We start from the raw sequence: 18546 nt of genomic DNA, 5'->3' as shown, positions 1-18546 counted from the left end.
CTCCTCCGCCGGGAAGCCCTCCTACTCCTCCTACTCCTCCACCGGGAAGCCCTCCTACTCCTCCACCGGGAAGTCCTCCTACTCCTCCACCGGGAAGCCCTCCTGCACCTGATTAACACAGGTGTGGTTGAGGTTTCTATATTAGTTATTTGGAAGTCCTTGTGGTGGTGGCCAATTTGTAACAATAACTTTGTTGTACTGCAAGTACCCATTATTATTACGGTTACTAGCATAATTATTGAAATACATATATTAATTTTACCTAGTCCATAGCCAGTTCCACCCAAAGATGAGCCATAACCAGATTTAGGTGGCTTTCTTGTCCCAAATGTTTGCCCAGGTCCATATCCAACAGCCCCACCTGGTCTGAAACCCCCTGGACCAGTTCCAGCACCTCCTGGGCCATAGCCGCCGCTTCCAGCACCTCCTGGGCCATAGCCGCCAGGTCCAGCACCTCCTGGGCCATAGCCGCCAGGTCCAGCACCTCCTGGGCCATAGCCGCCAGGTCCAGCACCTCCTGGGCCATAGCCGCCAGGTCCAGCACCTCCTGGGCCAGCACCTCCTGGGCCATAGCCGCCAGGTCCAGCACCTGTAACTAACATAAATGATCTAAAAGCTTTGGCAAAGTCTTACTTGTAGAAGAGCTAACGTGTCTCGATAAGGTGAGTAAAGGTAAAATAATTATCAAATAATTATCACATAAATGTATAAAATAATATTAACTGTGCCTAATTCTGAACCTCACCTGGTCCATACCCTGCTCCTCCATAACCTAGAAAAAAAGACAAAAGGGTACAGTCAAACAAAGTATTGCTAATCATTTTTACAGTATTATCATTACTTACCAGATTTAGGTTTTCTTTTTCCTAATCCTTGGCCCCCTGGTCCGAAGCCACTGGTTCCCGTGCCAGCACCCCCTGGTCCAAAGCTACCGGTTCCCGTGCCAGCTCCCCCCGGTCCAAAGCTACCCGTTCCCGTGCCAGCTCCTCCCGGTCCGAAGCCACCCGTTCCCGTGCCAGCTCCTCCCGGTCCGAAGCCACCCGTTCCCGTGCCAGCTCCTCCGGGTCCGAAGCCACCGGTTCCACTGCCAGCTCCCCCGGGTCCGAAGCCACCGGTTCCAGTGCCAGCTCCCCCTGGTCCGAAGCCACCGGTTCCAGTGCCAGCTCCTCCGGGTCCGAAGCCACCGGTTCCAGTGCCAGCTCCCCCTGGTCCGAAGCCACCGGTTCCAGTGCCAGCTCCCCCGGGTCCGAAGCCACCGGTTCCAGTGCCAGCTCCCCCTGGTCCGAAACCAGTTCCTGTACCAGACAAACTATTAGACTATTTAATCTGATTTCACCTCTCACTCTGTCCGTAACCAGTGCCACCTGTTGTGGATCATATGTAGCGTTCCAGTCTTAATATACCATCATTATACATTATTAAGTCCTGCTTAATAATAATAAATATTGATTTTACCTGATTTTGGTGGTTTTCTTGTCCCCAGTCCAGTATATACACCCCCTGGTCCAAAACCACCTGGCCTGGTTCCTACACCACCCAGTCCTGTTCCAGCACTGCTGGGCACATATCCACCTGGTCCAGTGCCACCCGGTCCAAAACCTGCTGGACCAACACCAACTCCACCTGGCCCAGTTCCATAGCCACCAAGTCCAAGCCCAGTACCAAGAGATCCTGTTCCATAACCTTAAAAGAAATGTTATTTCATGTTCAGTACTCTGCACACATCCTTGTATCTATAGATATACTGTATCTGTATATCTGTCAGTTTATAATCATACTTTTTGGTGGTTTGCCAGTGCCGGTACCCAGTCCTGGACCAAATCTTGAGCCTGCTTGCAGTGGACAGTTAATCACTATATCAATTACATACACTTTAAATGAGATGTTAAATAAATCCACTTACCACCCGGCACAATACCACCACCATACACCCCCAATCCACCACCGACTCCAGCAGGGCCTGCTCCTCCAAGACCACCGAGGGTTCCATCAACCCCAGGCCCACCACCAATGCCTCTGGCTCCATAGCCTCCAGGCCCAGTGCCATATCCTCCGGGTCCTGCGCCATAACCCCCTGGACCAATACCATAGCCACCAGGACCAACGCCTGCTCCATATGCTGATAGAAATATAAAAATGGTAAATTTATGATGCCATATCTTCTATTGATGAAGCCAAAACTAGAGTAGAGTTGTAGAACCTTTTCCTGGCTTTCTTGCTCCCTGACCTGCTGCAGTCGGGTAACGTGTACCTAGAAAAAAAAAACAACCCAATACAATATTTTAGCTTGTTTTACACATGAAAGACTAAGCTGTGCTAAGGATGGTGTATGGTAGCATACCTCCACCTGGCAAAACTCCTGCTCCACCTGTGCCATAGCCTATGATGGATAATTTATAATATGATAAATGTATGAATGAGTGTTTAATTTTGTTATAAGTGTGGAGTTGGGAGTGAATATACAATCAGAAAAACAAAGCTTACTTTTTCCAGGTTTAAAGGATCCTGCTCCTCCAGGCCCACCAGCCCCAGGTACCAAGCCTGCTCCTCCAGGGCCTCCTCCAACTCCTCCAGGGCCTCCTCCAACTCCTCCAGGGCCGCCTCCAACTCCTCCAGGGCCTCCTCCAACTCCTCCAGGGCCTGCTCCAACTCCTCCAGGGCCTCCTCCAACTCCTCCAGGGCCTCCTCCAACTCCTCCAGGGCCTCCTCCAACTCCGCCTCCCACCCCACCAATTCCACCAGATACACCACCTGCACCGCCTGCTGCAGTCCCATCAGGTCTGTACACTACATTTAAAAATAAACATATACAGTGATACACGTTTTTTGTACAGGTGGTGACAAGCAGTTTTGTATAGTATATAGCAATTAGGATGGAAAAATGCACCTTTGGGTGGTTTAGGTGTTCCTCCTACTACACTAACTGCACCTCCTGGACCAACTCCTGTTCCAGTAGCAGGACTGTCTCCTCTTCCCACACTTCCTACTCCACCTGAAACTCCTCCTTCTCGTCCTGCACTGGTAGGACCACCTCCCACTCCTCCTGTGCCTACTGTACCACTTCTCTCTCCATCAGGACCTCCCTCTCCATCTCCCTCACCAGGTGTGTCACCTCTGGGGACACCTGCAGATAGAGTACAGTATACTAGACCTGTATTTAAGTGTAGGATTAAAAGTGGAGCTAAGAACAAAGTCAGTAACTGCCAAAACTATTGCATTTAAACCATCACTACATTTTATTTTATTTACCTGGGGGTGTGAGAGGTTTAGCTCCAGGCAGTGTCCCACCTGAAACATCACCACCAGAACCTGGAAAAAATGTACAGCTTCAAAATTACTTTATTTAAAAGAAATATGCAGCGTATGTGCACCTGCTGCAGAAAATCTTACCTAGAGTAGGTAGTCCTGTACCACCTGAATTTTGGAGAGAGAGAGAAAACCATGAGAGACATTACAGTGACAGTGTACATGCCAGTCCTTTTGACATTACAGGTACAGGAATCATGAACATCATAAGCAAAAGTCTGCATGACACATACAGTAGGCCTACTTACCAACACCAGCCCCAGCTGTTTAAAATAAGAGCAGAAATACCGGTAAAAGAAGTGCTGAAACCAATATTTATACTATACCAAACAGTCATTTAGGTTTACGTACCACTTGGTTGTACAGCCCTGCCACCAACTGTAATTAAATAAATATAGACTATCTTAGGGAACTGCCAGTCAAAGGTTGTGCTATATATTTTTTAAGATAAATACTCTTTGAATATGTTTGTAGCCAGCTTAAACCATTGAGTAGAAAAATGCACACTCTCAGGCACAAATATACCAGAGAGATATTGCTGCAACATCAATGTTTGGGACACCTTAAATCAACTTACCAGGGGGGGCTCCTGTGGAACCTGTAAGAAGAAATTATTTATCACTACAAATACAAAAAAAAACAAACAAAATTTATTTGTTTGAGAAATGAAATAAACTGTGAGGAATTTTCTGTTTTGAAAGAATGTTTAGAATCTTAGGTGATAAAGAGTGGAAACAAAGTCTGTCCCCATAAAATGTTATTTGCATTGTGCCTTTCCTCAAAATTCCTCAAAAGGTTTTTTTGACTATGAAATGTACACTAACCTGGAATATAAGTTCCATTGAGCCCTGTTTTATAAAGAAAAAAATGGAAGGTAACTGAGACTGATTGAGTATACATTTATACTAATTCAAAATAAATAATTACTAGGGAAATAAATGAACACATTCATGTTGTATTATATGCCCTTTTTACAACGTAATTGGCATTTACCCGGTCTTGCGCCAATGATGGGGATTCCTGTTCCGCCTGGGCTGTCTCCATCAGCTCCTGCGCCCACTGGTCTGCCAGCTACACCAGTACCCCCTGTTTTGATATTGATATAAAAACTTTTTCACATGTGTACACGTTTTGAAATAGTAAAATTGTAATTATTAAAGGAAAGAATATAAAATAATTTCATATTTTTCTGTCCAAATTGTTACTGTCTGCACAAATAAAGAGATTCTCAGTAATCCTTCTTTTAGGATAAGCACACCTTCGGCTCCAGGACTTCCAGACCCCTCCAACACACTGCCAGCTGCACCATCACCTGAAATAGGGAGGTATTTAAAAAATATTGAAAATATGTAAACTAAAATTGTGTGTTTGTGTGCTTTTTGCAAAGATTGTGCAGATACCTTCTGGTCCTGGAGCTCGTGTACCTCCTGCGGCTCCTGGTGTTCTACCTATTGCAGCAGATACAGATGATGGCATATAGATTTTTTTAAAAATGTAGAATTAAATTGTTAGCAAAATAATTTAGTAATCCTTGGAAGAGACGTTTACCACTGGATCCAGGTATTGTCGCTGTACCCCTGTCAGTGCTTGTGGCATTTACTGAAACACCAGTGCCGGTCCCTGGTCCTGCTCCAGGTACAACTCCACCAGGATGCCCTTTAGTAAGACAGTAAATTCAGAATAGGTTCTTGTAAACAACTGGGTTCCCTCAATTCACAATTCAAACAACTTTGTATTGTAGATATGCTCTACTTGATACAGTGTTTTGTCAAATTACACCTTACCGTACTTAGCAGCTTTAGATCCAGCTGTTCCATAGCCTAAGGGTAATAAAAAATATGTGGTATAAGTGTTCACTATTGAGGTGATAAAAACAATCTAATAACTATTTAGAAAAAGGTCACAATCTTCAACCTCATAAAACCTTACTGCGGTTTTAGTGGTCAGTGGTCATGGTTAAGCAAGAGATTTTATAATGAGGTAACAGTATGACAGTGACAGTATTTTACCGTAGTGTACTGCAGTACATTGGTGAGAAACAAGATGTTATATGATGATATGATGATATATCTTTTAGTTTTAATCTACTCATATTCACAACTCTTCAGAAGCTTTAAACCTAATCATTCGTTTCAGTTCATTTCAGTGGACCTGCTATTCATATTGACAACCAGTAGAGGTCAGTTAAGGAACAGTTTATTCTTAAATGTGATTTGGAATTTTAAGGTGACTCCATCTGACAACCCACCTGGACCCCCAGTACCAGTTCCGTAACCTCCTGGTCCATAACCACCTACAAAATAGGTAGGCAACAATAGGTAGGTAAGAAACTCACAGCAAGCTGAAAAAGTATTTATTGGTTCAATCTTTAAATAATTTATTATCATACATAAATAACTCACCCCCTAATCCCACTCCAACTCCAAGTACCCCACCAGCACCAGTTCCAGCTTGACCTACACCAGAGTCATATGAAATAATTTAGCTTTTAATTTAACTTGGATAGATACAGTATTCCATCATGTTTTAGAGGGCAAAAAGGGGACATTTTGATACCGTATTTAGCAGGTTTTACTCCAGCTCCATATCCCGTTCTTCCAGTCCCCAGTGCTCCTCCTGTCCCTGGGCCAAAGCCGCCTGCTGCTGCGCCACCAAATCTTCCATCTAGCCCAGAACCCGGACCTCCACCACCAGCAATAAGCCCTAGGGAAGGCCAAATGGATGAGGTTTTTCTCTTTCACACACCTACATGAATTGAATTTTTTACCCCCCCTTGGTGGTAAAGCTCCAAACATCAGTCAGTATTCTGTTTGTACCTCCACCACCGCCTGGTCCACCTCCTGTTCCAATGCCAGATCCTGGTATCCCACCAGTCCCCAGTCCTGCTCCAGGTCCACCACCAGTTATTAGTCCAGTACCTCTTCCTGGAACTCCTCCTCCCACTCCAAGGCCAAAACTAGGACCACCCAGGGCACCTCCAGGTAGACCTGCAGAGAGCGACATTGTATTGCAAATTAGAAGCAACAGGCAGAATTATTTTGTATTATTAATTAACATGCATGGACGACATTGGTTCATATTGTGTCTAAACCCCAGACTATTAGATGGCAGTGTTGTGTATGTTGTGAGTTTTTGATTTAGAATTGTGCATATAGTGCTGTATTCTTTATACTACATTAACAGTTTTCCTAAAATTTTATTTTTTTTCAATATTTATACACATAGTATTTTAAAGTTTTTTCTTACCATATTTTCGGGCTTTGGCAGCAGCATAACCTGTAAAATCCAGAAACGCCAAGATCTCATCAACTGACCTGGACTCAGACATAGTTACATTTAAATGTTTCATCCTAAATTTCATCATACCTCCAGGTCCAAGTCCGCCTGGTCCAACTCCTCCTGGTCCAAAGCCAGTGCCAACACCACCGGGACCAACTCCACTGGGTCCAAAGCCAGTGCCAACACCACCTGGACCAACTCCACCTGGTCCAAAGCCAGTGCCAACACCACCTGGACCAACTCCACCTGGTCCAAAGCCAGTGCCAACACCACCTGGACCAACTCCACCTGGTCCAAAGCCAGTGCCAACACCACCTGGTCCAACTCCTCCTGGCCCAAAGCCAGTGCCTACACCCCCAGTTCCAACTCCTCCTGGTCCAAAGCCAGTGCCAACACCACCTGGTCCAACTCCACCTGGTCCAAAGCCAGTGCCTACACCACCTGGTCCAAAGCCAGTGCCCGCACCACCTGGTCCAAAGCCAGTTCCTACACCTCCTGGTCCAACTCCACCTGGTCCAAAACCAGTGCCTACACCCCCAGGTCCAACTCCACCTGGTCCAAAGCCAGTGCCTGCACCCCCTGGTCCAAAGCCAGTGCCTGCACCCCCTGGTCCAAAGCCAGTTCCTGCACCAGCACCTCCAGGCCTGACTCCTCCAGTACCTGTTCCTGGACCAGCAAGTGCTCCACTTAACATACCTGTGAGGAGAAGACCAGTTGTTGCTTGGAGATATTTTTTGTTAAGCATTGGGACATTAACAATTACAGTTTTATAATTTATTAGTATTCTTACCATATTTACGAGCTTTGGCAGAAGCATCATATCCTGAAATACAAACATATTAATTATACATTTGTTTAATTATAAGTCTGTCAAAATATTGTTCTTTGTATCGAACCTGTCACTGGATGCATTTTCCTCTACATCTAATGTGATCCATAATTACCTGCAGGCAGTGTTCCTGCTCCTCCAAGTCCGGTTCCAGTGCCACCTGGGCCAAATCCAGTTCTACCAGGTCCATACCCCCCTACTCCTGGGCCAGTGCCAGCACCACCTGGACCCACACCAAATCCTGAGCCAGGTCCCCCTCCGGTGCCGAGGCCACCTCCTCCTCCTCCAAGGCCTCCAGCTGCACCAGGGCCTACCCCACCTGGACCAAAGCCATAGCCAGGCCCTAGTCCAGTGCCAAGGCCAAGTCCAGCTCCACCTCCTAGTCCTCCTCCTCCAACGCCTCCAGCTGCACCAGTGCCTGCACCACCTGGCAGACCTGGAGAGATTACAGACACTGATGTGTCTCAGTGATAGACTAAAATAATTACTACATTCACAAATTACACATTAACCATATTAACAAAACTTTACAATTGTCTCACCATATTTGCGCGCTTTGGCTGAACCCGGACCATAACCTGTGGCACAAAAACAAGATGCATATAAATAGTTTGAGACATAAAATAACCCGGGAAAGATTAATAAAAAAAACATATTGAGTATGTTAACGAACTGTGACTGTAGATTTATATTTGCTTATCAATATAAAAAAATGTAATACATTAAATTGAATAAAAATTCTTTGATGGACACATCCTGTAAAAGCTGATTATAGTCTGCTACTCCAGTTTTACCTAAGCCAGGGACAGTTCCAAGTCCACCTCCAAATCCCGGTACAGTTCCGGGTCCACCTCCTGTTCCAAGTCCACCTCCAAATCCCGGTACAGTTCCGGGTCCAACTCCCGTTCCAACTCCCGGCACCGTTCCAGGTCTACCTCCCGTTCCAACTCCACCTCCAAATCCCGGTACAGTTCCGGGTCCAACCCCCGTTCCAAATCCAGGCACAGTTCCTGGTCCACCCCCAACTCCCGGTACAGTTCCAGGTCCACCTCCCGTTCCAACTCCACCTCCAAATCCAGGTGTGACTCCAGGCCCACCTCCTAAAGCTCCTCCTTGACCCAGTGCACCACCTCCAGTGCCACCTGATCCATTAAACAAACAGGTGAGTTATTTACTAGTATTATTTATTATTCAACACAGCCAGTTGTTAAAGTTGACACCACAACCCAGTGTCTTTTACCATATTTGGCTGCAACTTTGGCTGGATTCTTCGATTTGCCTATCCCTGTAAATAAAATAATAATACATTTATTAAATAATAAATACTTTTAGGATTGACTTTGTTGACTGCAAAGTTTACTGCATTGTTTCTTAAGTACCTGATTTTGGTGATATAAGTGGATAACCATGAAAAACCCCAGGCAACTGCTGTCCACGTCCATCTAAGGTGATAAATACACTTTAAAAGTGCTCATAGTGTGGTACTATTACTAATCTGGATTTTAATAATCAAGATCAAAGAATTTAATTTAAGATCTGTAATTTATTAGTTTAGGTCTTTATGGCACTTACTGCTTGCTCCTCCTGGTCCAGTACCCCCCTGGCCAAGTACTCCAACACCTGTGAGGAAAAGAAATTGTTTTTTGTTTTATCTTTGATTGGCCGGTTTCTTCAGGCTCTGCTGTTATTGGTTCTTATTGTCTACTAGCCACGTTTCATTTGCATTTGTTTCTACCAGTTACATTAGAAAATTACCACTCTCTGACTCCTGTGCATCTTTATAATCTCCTAGAATCCTGCCCCAATAACATTTACATATATTTATGTCATTGTAAAGAAAATCCCAGTTTAAGGTGGTCCCACTACTGCTGTAAAAGTGATGTAACATGCAGCATACACACAAACATACCAGTCTGAGGTCCAAGTCCAGATCCTGTGGCCACTCCAGGGAGAACACCACGGCCTCCAAAACCTAGCAAGAAGGTGAAAAGACATCCCAGAATGTATACATTTTTTTAGAAACGCACCAAATCTCTGTCAGTGATAGATTACTACATTATTCATGGTATGTGTTACAACATGCCTTGGCCTGGTACAAATCCACCTTGGTAGAGTCCAGGCACCCCAACTCCTGTGTGACACATTCACATTTACAACAGGGACCAAAGCAACTCAGCGTCTCTGGCTGATCATAAAATATAAACTGAGCTAAAGAAAGTGTGTGTTGTCTTTTGTCAATTTACCTGGAACTAGTTTTGCTTTACCGCTGGTCTTTCCTACTCCTGTGGTACCGGTCTGTGGCAGCAATGGAGCTGAAACAGTGAATATGTGACTTTAGAAGTAAACAGGAAATTTTACTTTCTCTATTGTAAAATTTTGAATATTATTCAGAATTATTATATTATATTGAATATGAATATTGTGTACATGATCCTGACATTATCTACCTCCACCGGGTCCAACACCTGCACCACCAGGCCCGACTCCTGCTCCACCGGGCCCAACACCTGCACCACCAGGCCCGAATCCTGCTCCACCGGGTCCCACACCTGCACCACCGGGTCCAACTCCTGCACCACCGGGCCCGAATCCTGCTCCACCGGGCCCAACACCTGCACCACCGGGCCCGAATCCTGCTCCACCGGGTCCCACACCTGCACCACCGGGTCCAACTCCTGCACCACCGGGCCCGAATCCTGCTCCACCTGGTCCCACACCTGCACCACCGGGACCGACACCTGCACCTCCGGGCCCGAATCCTGCTCCACCGGGACCGACACCTGCACCTCCGGGCCCGAATCCTGCTCCACCGGGACCGACACCTGCACCTCCGGGACCGAATCCTGCTCCACCGGGCATGACACCTGCACCTCCGGGCCCGAATCCTGCTCCACCTGGTCCGACACCTGCACCTCCGGGCCCGAATCCTGCTCCACCTGGCCCGACACCTGCACCACCGGGCCCGAATCCTGCTCCACCTGGTCCGACACCTGCACCACCGGGCCCGAATCCTGCTCCACCTGGTCCGACACCTGCACCACCGGGCCCGAATCCTGCTCCACCAGGGCTGACTCTGACACCGCCAGGCCCAGTTCCACCTAAGGTCAGAAAATACAAAGATCAAAACTATACAATATTCATTTTAGAAGTTAGTAGTATAAGTAGGTCAGTATTTACCAGTCTTTGGAGGTTTGGGACCACTTCCACCAGCTCCTGGGTACTGACCAACACCACCTTGTCCATAACCACCTCTGTAGCCTCCATAGCCACCTGGGTGAGGACATATTTATGTGTGTGTGTGTAGAGAGGATAATTTTTTATTTATTGCTGAATGTATGACAGGAGCAGCTTTATTTTTGTTTTTGATTTGTGCCACACACGTTGAGTTGTTTAGGAGGAAATGCACAAGTTACAGAAGCATAAGCCAGCTAACAGAAATTATTTAATGATTAAATTACTACTGTGCCTGAAACAATGAATAAGTTAAATATATTGCTCAGTGATTCTCACAGTTGCATCACTGTGTAAAAAAACATAGAGAACAATGTGTGTTATTAAAGCCTTACTTCATTGACTCATTGTTGCATGTAATAAGAAACAGAGTTTTAAACTTCTTATTGGATGTTAAGAAACAGATGTAGACAAATTAAAACCACTGACCTGTAGGTACATAGCCTGTTCCGGTGCCAGTCCTGAGGCCTCCTGCTCCAAGTGCTCCTCCAACCGAACCTCCTGCTCCAACAACTCCATATCCTAATGACCAGATATGAGAGACATTGCTTAAAGCTCTCTATACTTGCCCTATACTTGCTCATAATACACTACATCATACATTAATTGATTCAGTGTGTCCATTGTGTGACTCCACCCGCTGGAAATGTTAAACAAGTATGACGGCTGCTCAAGAGAAACCTCACCTGGATTAACCTTTTATCGACAAAAGTTTTAAAATTTTGTTTGAAGTGATAATATTTGGCTTCAAAAACCTCTTAAATCATTCAAAGTGTTTGGCTGTAGATGGATCAGTAACAATTACAAGCTCGTTGAGCGGAAATTTATGTTTGGGAGGGGAGATGACTAAGAAACATGACTAGGTATCCAAGATGACTCTTCTATTAATAACAGTTGAAAATCTCCCATTCCCTCTTAAAAGAGATTTGATTCATGTCATACTTGATATTAAAATAAAAAATTCTAAACCAGGTCAATCACATCTAGCTTCTCCGACAGTAATACATCTATTTAGTTTCTAATAATGAGCAGCTCTAGGTCAATGAATGTCTGTAATGTTTGTCATTTTTTGACTTAGAGTAAAGTGTTTATAAATCCATGCTCACCATTGCTCAGGTGAACCAGGACGTTTGTGTCTTAATCACTCAGTGTGGAGCACGGTAACCCAAACACACTTTGTGTTGCAGAGATGGCCAGACGTTTAGTAAACTGGAAACCGTGAGTCTGTTTCCTGTACTTACACTTACACTGTTGTTTTTTTGTTTTTTGTTTTTTGTTACTTGTTGGCATAAGGGTATTCAAAAGGCTGCATAAAGCCAATGCTTTACGTCTACAGAACATAAGGGCTAGAAATTCCAGAGCAAATTAGTTTTTCTACCTCAAATGATGATTTCCGTACTTTATCAGGGACCTGCCATGCCTAATAAATTAAACTTTATCACTGTGTGTGCGTGTGCAGTCAGGGGGATCTCAAAAATACATTATAATCTTGAAGCAATGAGGAAATGAAGTAATTGTACTTGCATGCAGTCCTTATCCTACTGCATTTAATTGACGAGAGGAACAATATTTACATTAAAAAGGGCTGAACACTGATGGTCAGAGGGAACAAGAGGGCACAGTTAACATAGCAGGAAAACTGTTTTTGTAGTACTATGGTATCTTCAGAGATTGTGGTGTATATGATTTTGTCCTACAGAACAAAAGACCTGTTATCAAAGTTAACAGCATTTTCCTGTTTCTCACCCCTATAATTAGTGATGAGTCTGTCTGTATACACTGATGAAAGTGCGTAGGAGTTCTAGGAGATATTAGTTATCCAATGTGAGTGTTTGTGTCACCATCGAGGGTGGTGTTCTATTTCACTGTCTTACCCGTCTTTCCTGGTTTTCCACCAGCTCCTTCATAAAGAAAGATAAAAACTTGTTATTTTACTTGCAATGGGAAAATTATTTTTAAAATTATGTTTAGGAACAACAAATAAATCCATGCCTGTGCCTTGGCCACCTGGACCAACTCCTCCAGGTCCAGTTCCGTAGCCTCCAGGTCCGACACCACCTGGACCAACTCCTCCAGGTCCAGTTCCGTAGCCTCCAGGCCCGACACCCCCTGGACCAACTCCCCCAGGTCCAGTTCCGTAGCCTCCGGGTCCGACACCCCCTGGTCCAACTCCCCCAGGTCCAGTTCCGTAGCCTCCGGGTCCGACACCCCCTGGTCCAACTCCCCCAGGTCCAGTTCCGTAGCCTCCGGGTCCGACACCACCTGGACCAACTCCTCCAGGCCCAGTTCCAGGTCTGACCCCACCTGGTCCAAAACCACCTGTACCAACTCCTCCCGTTCCCAGTCCACCTCCGACACCACCAGCTCCCTGTCCTGGTCCAAGCCCTCCAGTTACCCCTCCAGGAACTCCATAGCCACTTCCTAGAGACAGAAACATGTACTCTGTTTAAACAGATGCTGTGTAGGTTTGTTTCTGAATGTCATATAAATAAATAAAGCTTTTCCACTAATTAAAAGATTACATTTATATTTTTTATTTATTTTATTTACTTATTTAAACTATCAATTTTCTTAAATAGGCGTTCTAACACAGTCTTACCTGTTTTTGGAGGCTTTCCACCTGTAAGAGGAAAACAATTAGAACAATTAAATCAACAGTAAGGTGATACTAGACTTTACTCCACAGACGGTAAAATAAATAATCAACAGGTCAATAAGCCATTTGTCTCACCAGCCCCAATGGTCCCCAGGTACAACTCCCAGTCCACCACTGCCTGGAACAAAGATTCCAGGCCTGACCCCTCCCGGTCCGACCCCTCCCGGTCCTTGACCACCAAACCCCCCTGAGGAAGACCGATATCAGGGCTTCAGAATTTAAATTGTGGTGGTTCTGAAGGTACTGATGCATTCTTATGTATATTCTATGTTTTAGTGTGTAACTTTGAACTTAAGATAAAATCTTTGTTCATAAAATTAAGCAGGAAACAAAAATGACATCCACCTCCACCAGCTCCTGGACCAAAACCCCCAAGTCCAGCACCGGCTCCTCCTGGTCCAACTCCTCCTGGTCCAACTCCTCCTGGTCCAACTCCTCCACCAGGCTGAAATCCAGTTCCGGCTCCTCCGGGGCCAAATCCTGTTCCAATACCACCTGGTCCAAATCCAGTTCCAAGACCTGCTCCCGGTCCTATTCCAGCTCCAGCTCCTCCACCAGTTCCAGCAGGTATGTATACTCCTGAAAAACAGAACCCGGTCAAAGCGGCAAAATATTTTCTCCAAATTAAAACTAGTTTTATTAACTGTGTTCAAGTAAAAGGTATCACATTTAGTTATCACTATTGTTAGCATTAAGCTAATTCACATGTTTTATAACATCAGTCACTGTGTCTTCGTTATTTTGGCCTCCGATCAGATGACAGAATTTGTGGAATTTATGAGTCATCTGTCAGGACTAATGAGGTATAATTTTCTCTACTTTGCCAACACTTAATAAAACTCTTTTCATTTGTCTAAATAACAAGAAGTACATTTACAAATAGGATCAGATGCCCTACAAGCAGAGGGATAACGTGTGTGTGTGTGTGTGTCCTTATGTTGTATGTATGTGTGCATGTGTATAGTGATTATCAATCTTGTGCTCTACTTTCTTCATAGTTGATAATAAACACTGCTTCATCCAAAAGGCATGCTTCTATGCTCATAATTCTCACACTTTTCTGCACCTATGTTCTGTTTCACAAATCACAATTGCCAAAAATAGAAACGTGGAGAGTGAAAAGCTATAAAAGGAAAGGTTTTTTCGGAGACCACAGTCCAGATGTGAAAAGAAGAGGTCTGTAGGGATTCCTAAAGAATGTGAGTTACTAATCTCACAGTAATGCCATGCACAGCATATTAACAACATGCAGTAAATAACTTAACTACACAGTCATTCAGCTTTGCCAACTGGATTCTGTGGGATGGCAACCTTCTCCTTTAGAGGTTTTTGTTATTTTGTTTGGGGTCTTCTTCAAAACGAAACAACAAACAGGTACATTTGTGTAGGCCTACAAAGATGTGTTAAACTAGAACATGAAAGGATTGCACAGATGACAAAATAAGCCTTCTGGTCGATCCACCAATGCAGTGGTGATGGTGGTAATATCTCCTCTCTGTTGGTTGGTTGTTCTTGAAATGTTAAACAGACATATACAGAGCCCAGAGAACTCTGTGGACTTTGATGATCCTGACTTTCGCCTAATGCCAGGGCAAATGTTGGTTGCAGACATCTACTGGTTGCAGACATTAATAGTTCCCAAGAAATGAGAGTGAAATGTCCAAACAATTGTTGGATGCTGTACTTTACAAGTTGGTGCCAACATTCATGGAACTTTTTCAATATTTAATATTAATATTTAAATTTGTTCAATATTTTGTTTATCCAACAGTTTGGTTTTCTTTTCAATGAGCAGTACAGCTGCCAAGATCAGTTGGCATTGCTGCCTCAGACTCACGATATAACTAGTCCTTTGTTCATGTCTCACTCTCCTCATTTGAGATAACATAGTGTACATATTATTATTATCTATCTGAGGCACTTTGTATCTAAAACATAACATTTTCATTACACAGTTAAGTTTTAGATATAATTTAACTGTTATAGTGTACATATAACTCAAGCTTACTGAGACTTCATTACCAATATGTATTCAGCCCGCTCTAGTAAAACCATAAAACAAAAATCAAACAACCAATCACGCCATAGTCACCTTACAGCCTAGTAATTACAGAGTTTCAGTCTGACCTTGTATTCAATTCAAATGACATAACAGGAGAGCTTTTTAAACGAGACACGCTCTCCTTGAGCAGAATAAGGAAGAGCATGAGGGTAATCTCCTCACATCAGCCACCCCTAAGATCAAACAGACAGAAACTGAGACAGGATGTGGAGGCATCATGTCTGGAACACACAGTTCTAGTTAAATCTTGTAACAAACAAAGCACCTTATTAAAAGCGTGTATCTATAAAACTATTGTGTCCAGACTTCATGTCTCAAGAGGAGAAAGAGCTGTGATTAAAAATACACCTGGGCTTTGTAAAGCCATAGAAAACAAACCATGCTATCATACAATAGTTTAATAGGAATGACAGTCCTTTGATAAACATGTTTACATACAGTAGTTTGTTCATTTAACAAAAATATGCACAACGTTTTATTTATGTTCAGTATAAGAACATTTACTCTAGGAAAGCTGAAGCCCATCCAGCACCATATCAGTCCAGTATCCTTTAGAGCAAGACTGAAAATGAGTTTGACCTTTAGTTCACAGTTTGCAAATCCATTGAGACATTTCTAGCCCAGCACAAGTAACATGTTTACAGCTAGGACAAGATAAAAGTGTCAGGAATTGTAATAATGATGTTCACTTCTACTACTGCAAAAATCAATCAGTTGAACTACACTTAAATAAATTTACCTGTTCTGTAAATCATGAAATGTCTTGCATTGGGTGTTCAATATAAAATATACAGTTGGGATTATTTATTTATTTATTATATTATCAAAAATCTGCAGCAGCCAATTTCTACTACATTAGCCATTAGACACGACATTAGACATCATTATCATTCTCATCGTTATCATATTTCATGCAGCTCATAAAATCTATATAACAGTTCTTATATAAAACATACTAAACTAACAAGAAATGTCCATGCTTGCCTCTTTTGCCAAACTGCAACATAAACTTTGTAACACCTGTTCCACAGGTGCTGCACTGCTAAGCACTGCACACATGCAGTAAAGGGGACCCACCTCCTTGCAGTGAAGGTTTCCACAGAGCCAGGAGAAGGACTCCATGTAGGTACGTGGCCACTGTCCCTCTCGCCATCTCACTCCCAAATGTCCCTCTCCACTCCACAGCTCCAGGTTTTATCCCCAGCAAACCAGGGCTCAAACAGGCCTTTAGAAAGAAGGAGGGAAATGAGGTAGAAAAAAATGGGACAGGATGCAAGACAGGACAAGAGACACACAGAGAAAGATATACAAGAGGGGGAGAAAACACACTGGATCACCTCATTAAACCAAATGGGTTGTTCTAACCCCCAAGTGATCTTAGGCTGCATTTATTTGGTTCTCCTATAAAGAGTTTGAGGGGTGGGTGGGGGGTTGAGAGAAAGAAGGAGGGAGAGGGGGGCATGCACATATGAGAGACAAGAGAGTCTGTGTAAAAACTGGGGGTTTCTACTTTTCTTTTTCAGAAAGAAAAAATATAGAAACTGTGCCAGAAGGTTGTTTTGCATTTCAAAACATGTCATGTTTAAACTGAGGGGAACACTAAATGTAGTGACTCAAGGCATACACCATTAATCTTATCCACTTTTAAAATGTAGCTTCAAAAGATGTCTGCATTTCTAAAAACTAAAATAACTGAAAAGAAAAACTGATATAAACATGAAAGCTGCAGCCAACTGGGTATGTATGTGCACAAAGGTGGTTGGAGGTAGTTTGGCACATCTTAAAAAGAAGAATAAAGATATGTCAAAGATTGGAAGGATAAGCTGAAATGAAACTATATAAATAATACCTGAAACGTGAATGTCTGGAACTCTGAAGTCAGGTCATAGCATCTTTACAAATGAATGTAAGAGAGACAAGATTAAAATGTAAGGGCCCAGGCAACAATCAGAAAATAAGTGGAAGATCCTAAATAACTATAAATTTTATGGGTTGGTTAAGAATTATTTCCGCAATATGTGTTATATCTGTTCCTTACGAGCTGTGATCAAAGATATCAAATCCCCAGTATGTCACCTCTGGATAGTTCTGGCTTCAACTGTTGAATGTGCAGAGTTAGAAAACTTGTTTCGCCATCACAAGTTTTGCTTGGGCTGTTCTGCTGTCTAATGTAGGAATCCCCTGGCTCTGTTCTTTGGTGGAGCACAGTGGGTGAGAGAGATTGCAGTCCTGGATTAGGACTTTCATGAAGTCCTCTTGATATGTGATATGTGATATTTTTAGCTGTTCATCTGAAGAGGTATGGTTGTGCTTGTTGGTAGTAGGGCATTGCGGAAGTCGAAACACCGGGAGTAGTTGGATGGCGTATTTTTGTGGAAAGGACAGGACATCATGTATGTCATTGGCGTAATAATGGGAAAAGCCAAGTGTGCACATAATAGAAACACCTGATATGGTATAGACGGAGAGGAGAAGAGTGCCAAGAACAGAGCTATGGGGCACTCCAGTCAACTGGCAACAGCTGCATACTCGCCCCTTTCCCCTACTTTCCCCTTTTTATCCACAGGGCATTCTCACTACTGTGTGTCCAGCAGAGTCCCAGCTCCTTTAGAGACACAGCAGTCAGCATACCTGGAAATAATCAGTGTTTTTATTTCATCCAGTGCTATTGCCAGTGCTATTGCTGGGGTTTTTCTCCATGTTTGGGCTGGCTGGTCCTGTCCCAGCTCCTGAGAGCTGATGTCTGTGTCTGGGAAGATTGTGAAACATTTTCTTTCTCTTGTGGTAATGGACCAGGAAACAAATGAAGTAAATGAGATAATGACACCTAAACACTGAGAGGCTGGGGATGGGTGAAACACTTGAGTCCTGTTGCAGAGTGTGCTGTGCTTATCTGTTGGCAGAAAAATGTAGCAGCACACGGTTGATGGATGGATATTAAACCATTTTACTGATCTCTGGGAGAAGGATATGGATATGGGTTATTTATATAAACCTTGTTCACCTGTGACCATATGACCTTTGGCTGATGGCCAGCTTGATAAGTCGAACAGGGCAAGAAGGGTCAGGAAAAATAACCTTGTTACCTCATCTACTTTGTACAGTTTGGTCTTGTACAGTTATCAAATGATAAATAATTAATCACAGTGACAGAGGCTGATGTGAGCCAGTCTGGAATGTGGC

At 43.7% G+C, this 18546-nt stretch overlaps 1 protein-coding gene across 1 annotated transcript; it reads right to left on the bottom strand.

Annotated features, from left to right (window-relative positions):
• Positions 1-866: 866 nt before the first annotated feature.
• elnb (elastin b) lies at positions 867-16682 on the bottom strand. The gene is made up of 41 exons (XM_026369803.1): positions 16441-16682; positions 13647-13880; positions 13377-13488; positions 13245-13265; positions 12638-13013; positions 12520-12546; positions 11068-11167; positions 10592-10684; positions 9862-10512; positions 9658-9726; positions 9498-9545; positions 9324-9386; positions 8987-9034; positions 8794-8856; positions 8655-8699; positions 8209-8556; positions 7957-7992; positions 7530-7850; positions 7376-7408; positions 6673-7281; positions 6553-6582; positions 6123-6293; positions 5863-6009; positions 5709-5762; positions 5555-5599; positions 5091-5126; positions 4855-4962; positions 4707-4754; positions 4565-4618; positions 4300-4392; positions 4131-4154; positions 3884-3904; positions 3658-3684; positions 3555-3569; positions 3391-3414; positions 3250-3309; positions 2888-3124; positions 2659-2787; positions 1904-2119; positions 1532-1671; positions 867-1295 (listed from the first exon to the last, which is right to left on the bottom strand). The coding sequence occupies exons 1-41, from the start codon at positions 16514-16516 to the stop codon at positions 867-869; spliced, it is 5481 nt and encodes a 1826-aa protein (XP_026225588.1). The 5' UTR covers positions 16517-16682.
• Positions 16683-18546: the final 1864 nt, after the last annotated feature.

The sequence above is a fragment of the Anabas testudineus genome, chromosome 14, assembly GCF_900324465.2.
Source record: "Anabas testudineus chromosome 14, fAnaTes1.2, whole genome shotgun sequence".
Classification (NCBI taxonomy): domain Eukaryota; kingdom Metazoa; phylum Chordata; class Actinopteri; order Anabantiformes; family Anabantidae; genus Anabas; species Anabas testudineus.
Note: the sequence above shows the minus strand (reverse complement) of the source record. Positions and strands in the feature narration are given on the sequence as shown.

What these genes read in the sequence shown, in the direction of transcription:
- elnb (XM_026369803.1), bottom strand. Translation starts at nt 16,516, where the DNA reads ATGGCGAGAGGGACAGTGGCCACGTACCTACATGGAGTCCTTCTCCTG. An exon ending in AGCCAAAGCGCGCAAATATG is followed by an intron (nt 7,851 to 7,956) that starts GTGAGACAATTG and finishes TAATCTCTCCAG; the next exon opens with GTCTGCCAGGTGGTGCAGGC. An exon ending in CATCATTGGCGCAAGACCGG is followed by an intron (nt 4,155 to 4,299) that starts GTAAATGCCAAT and finishes TTTATAAAACAG; the next exon opens with GGCTCAATGGAACTTATATT.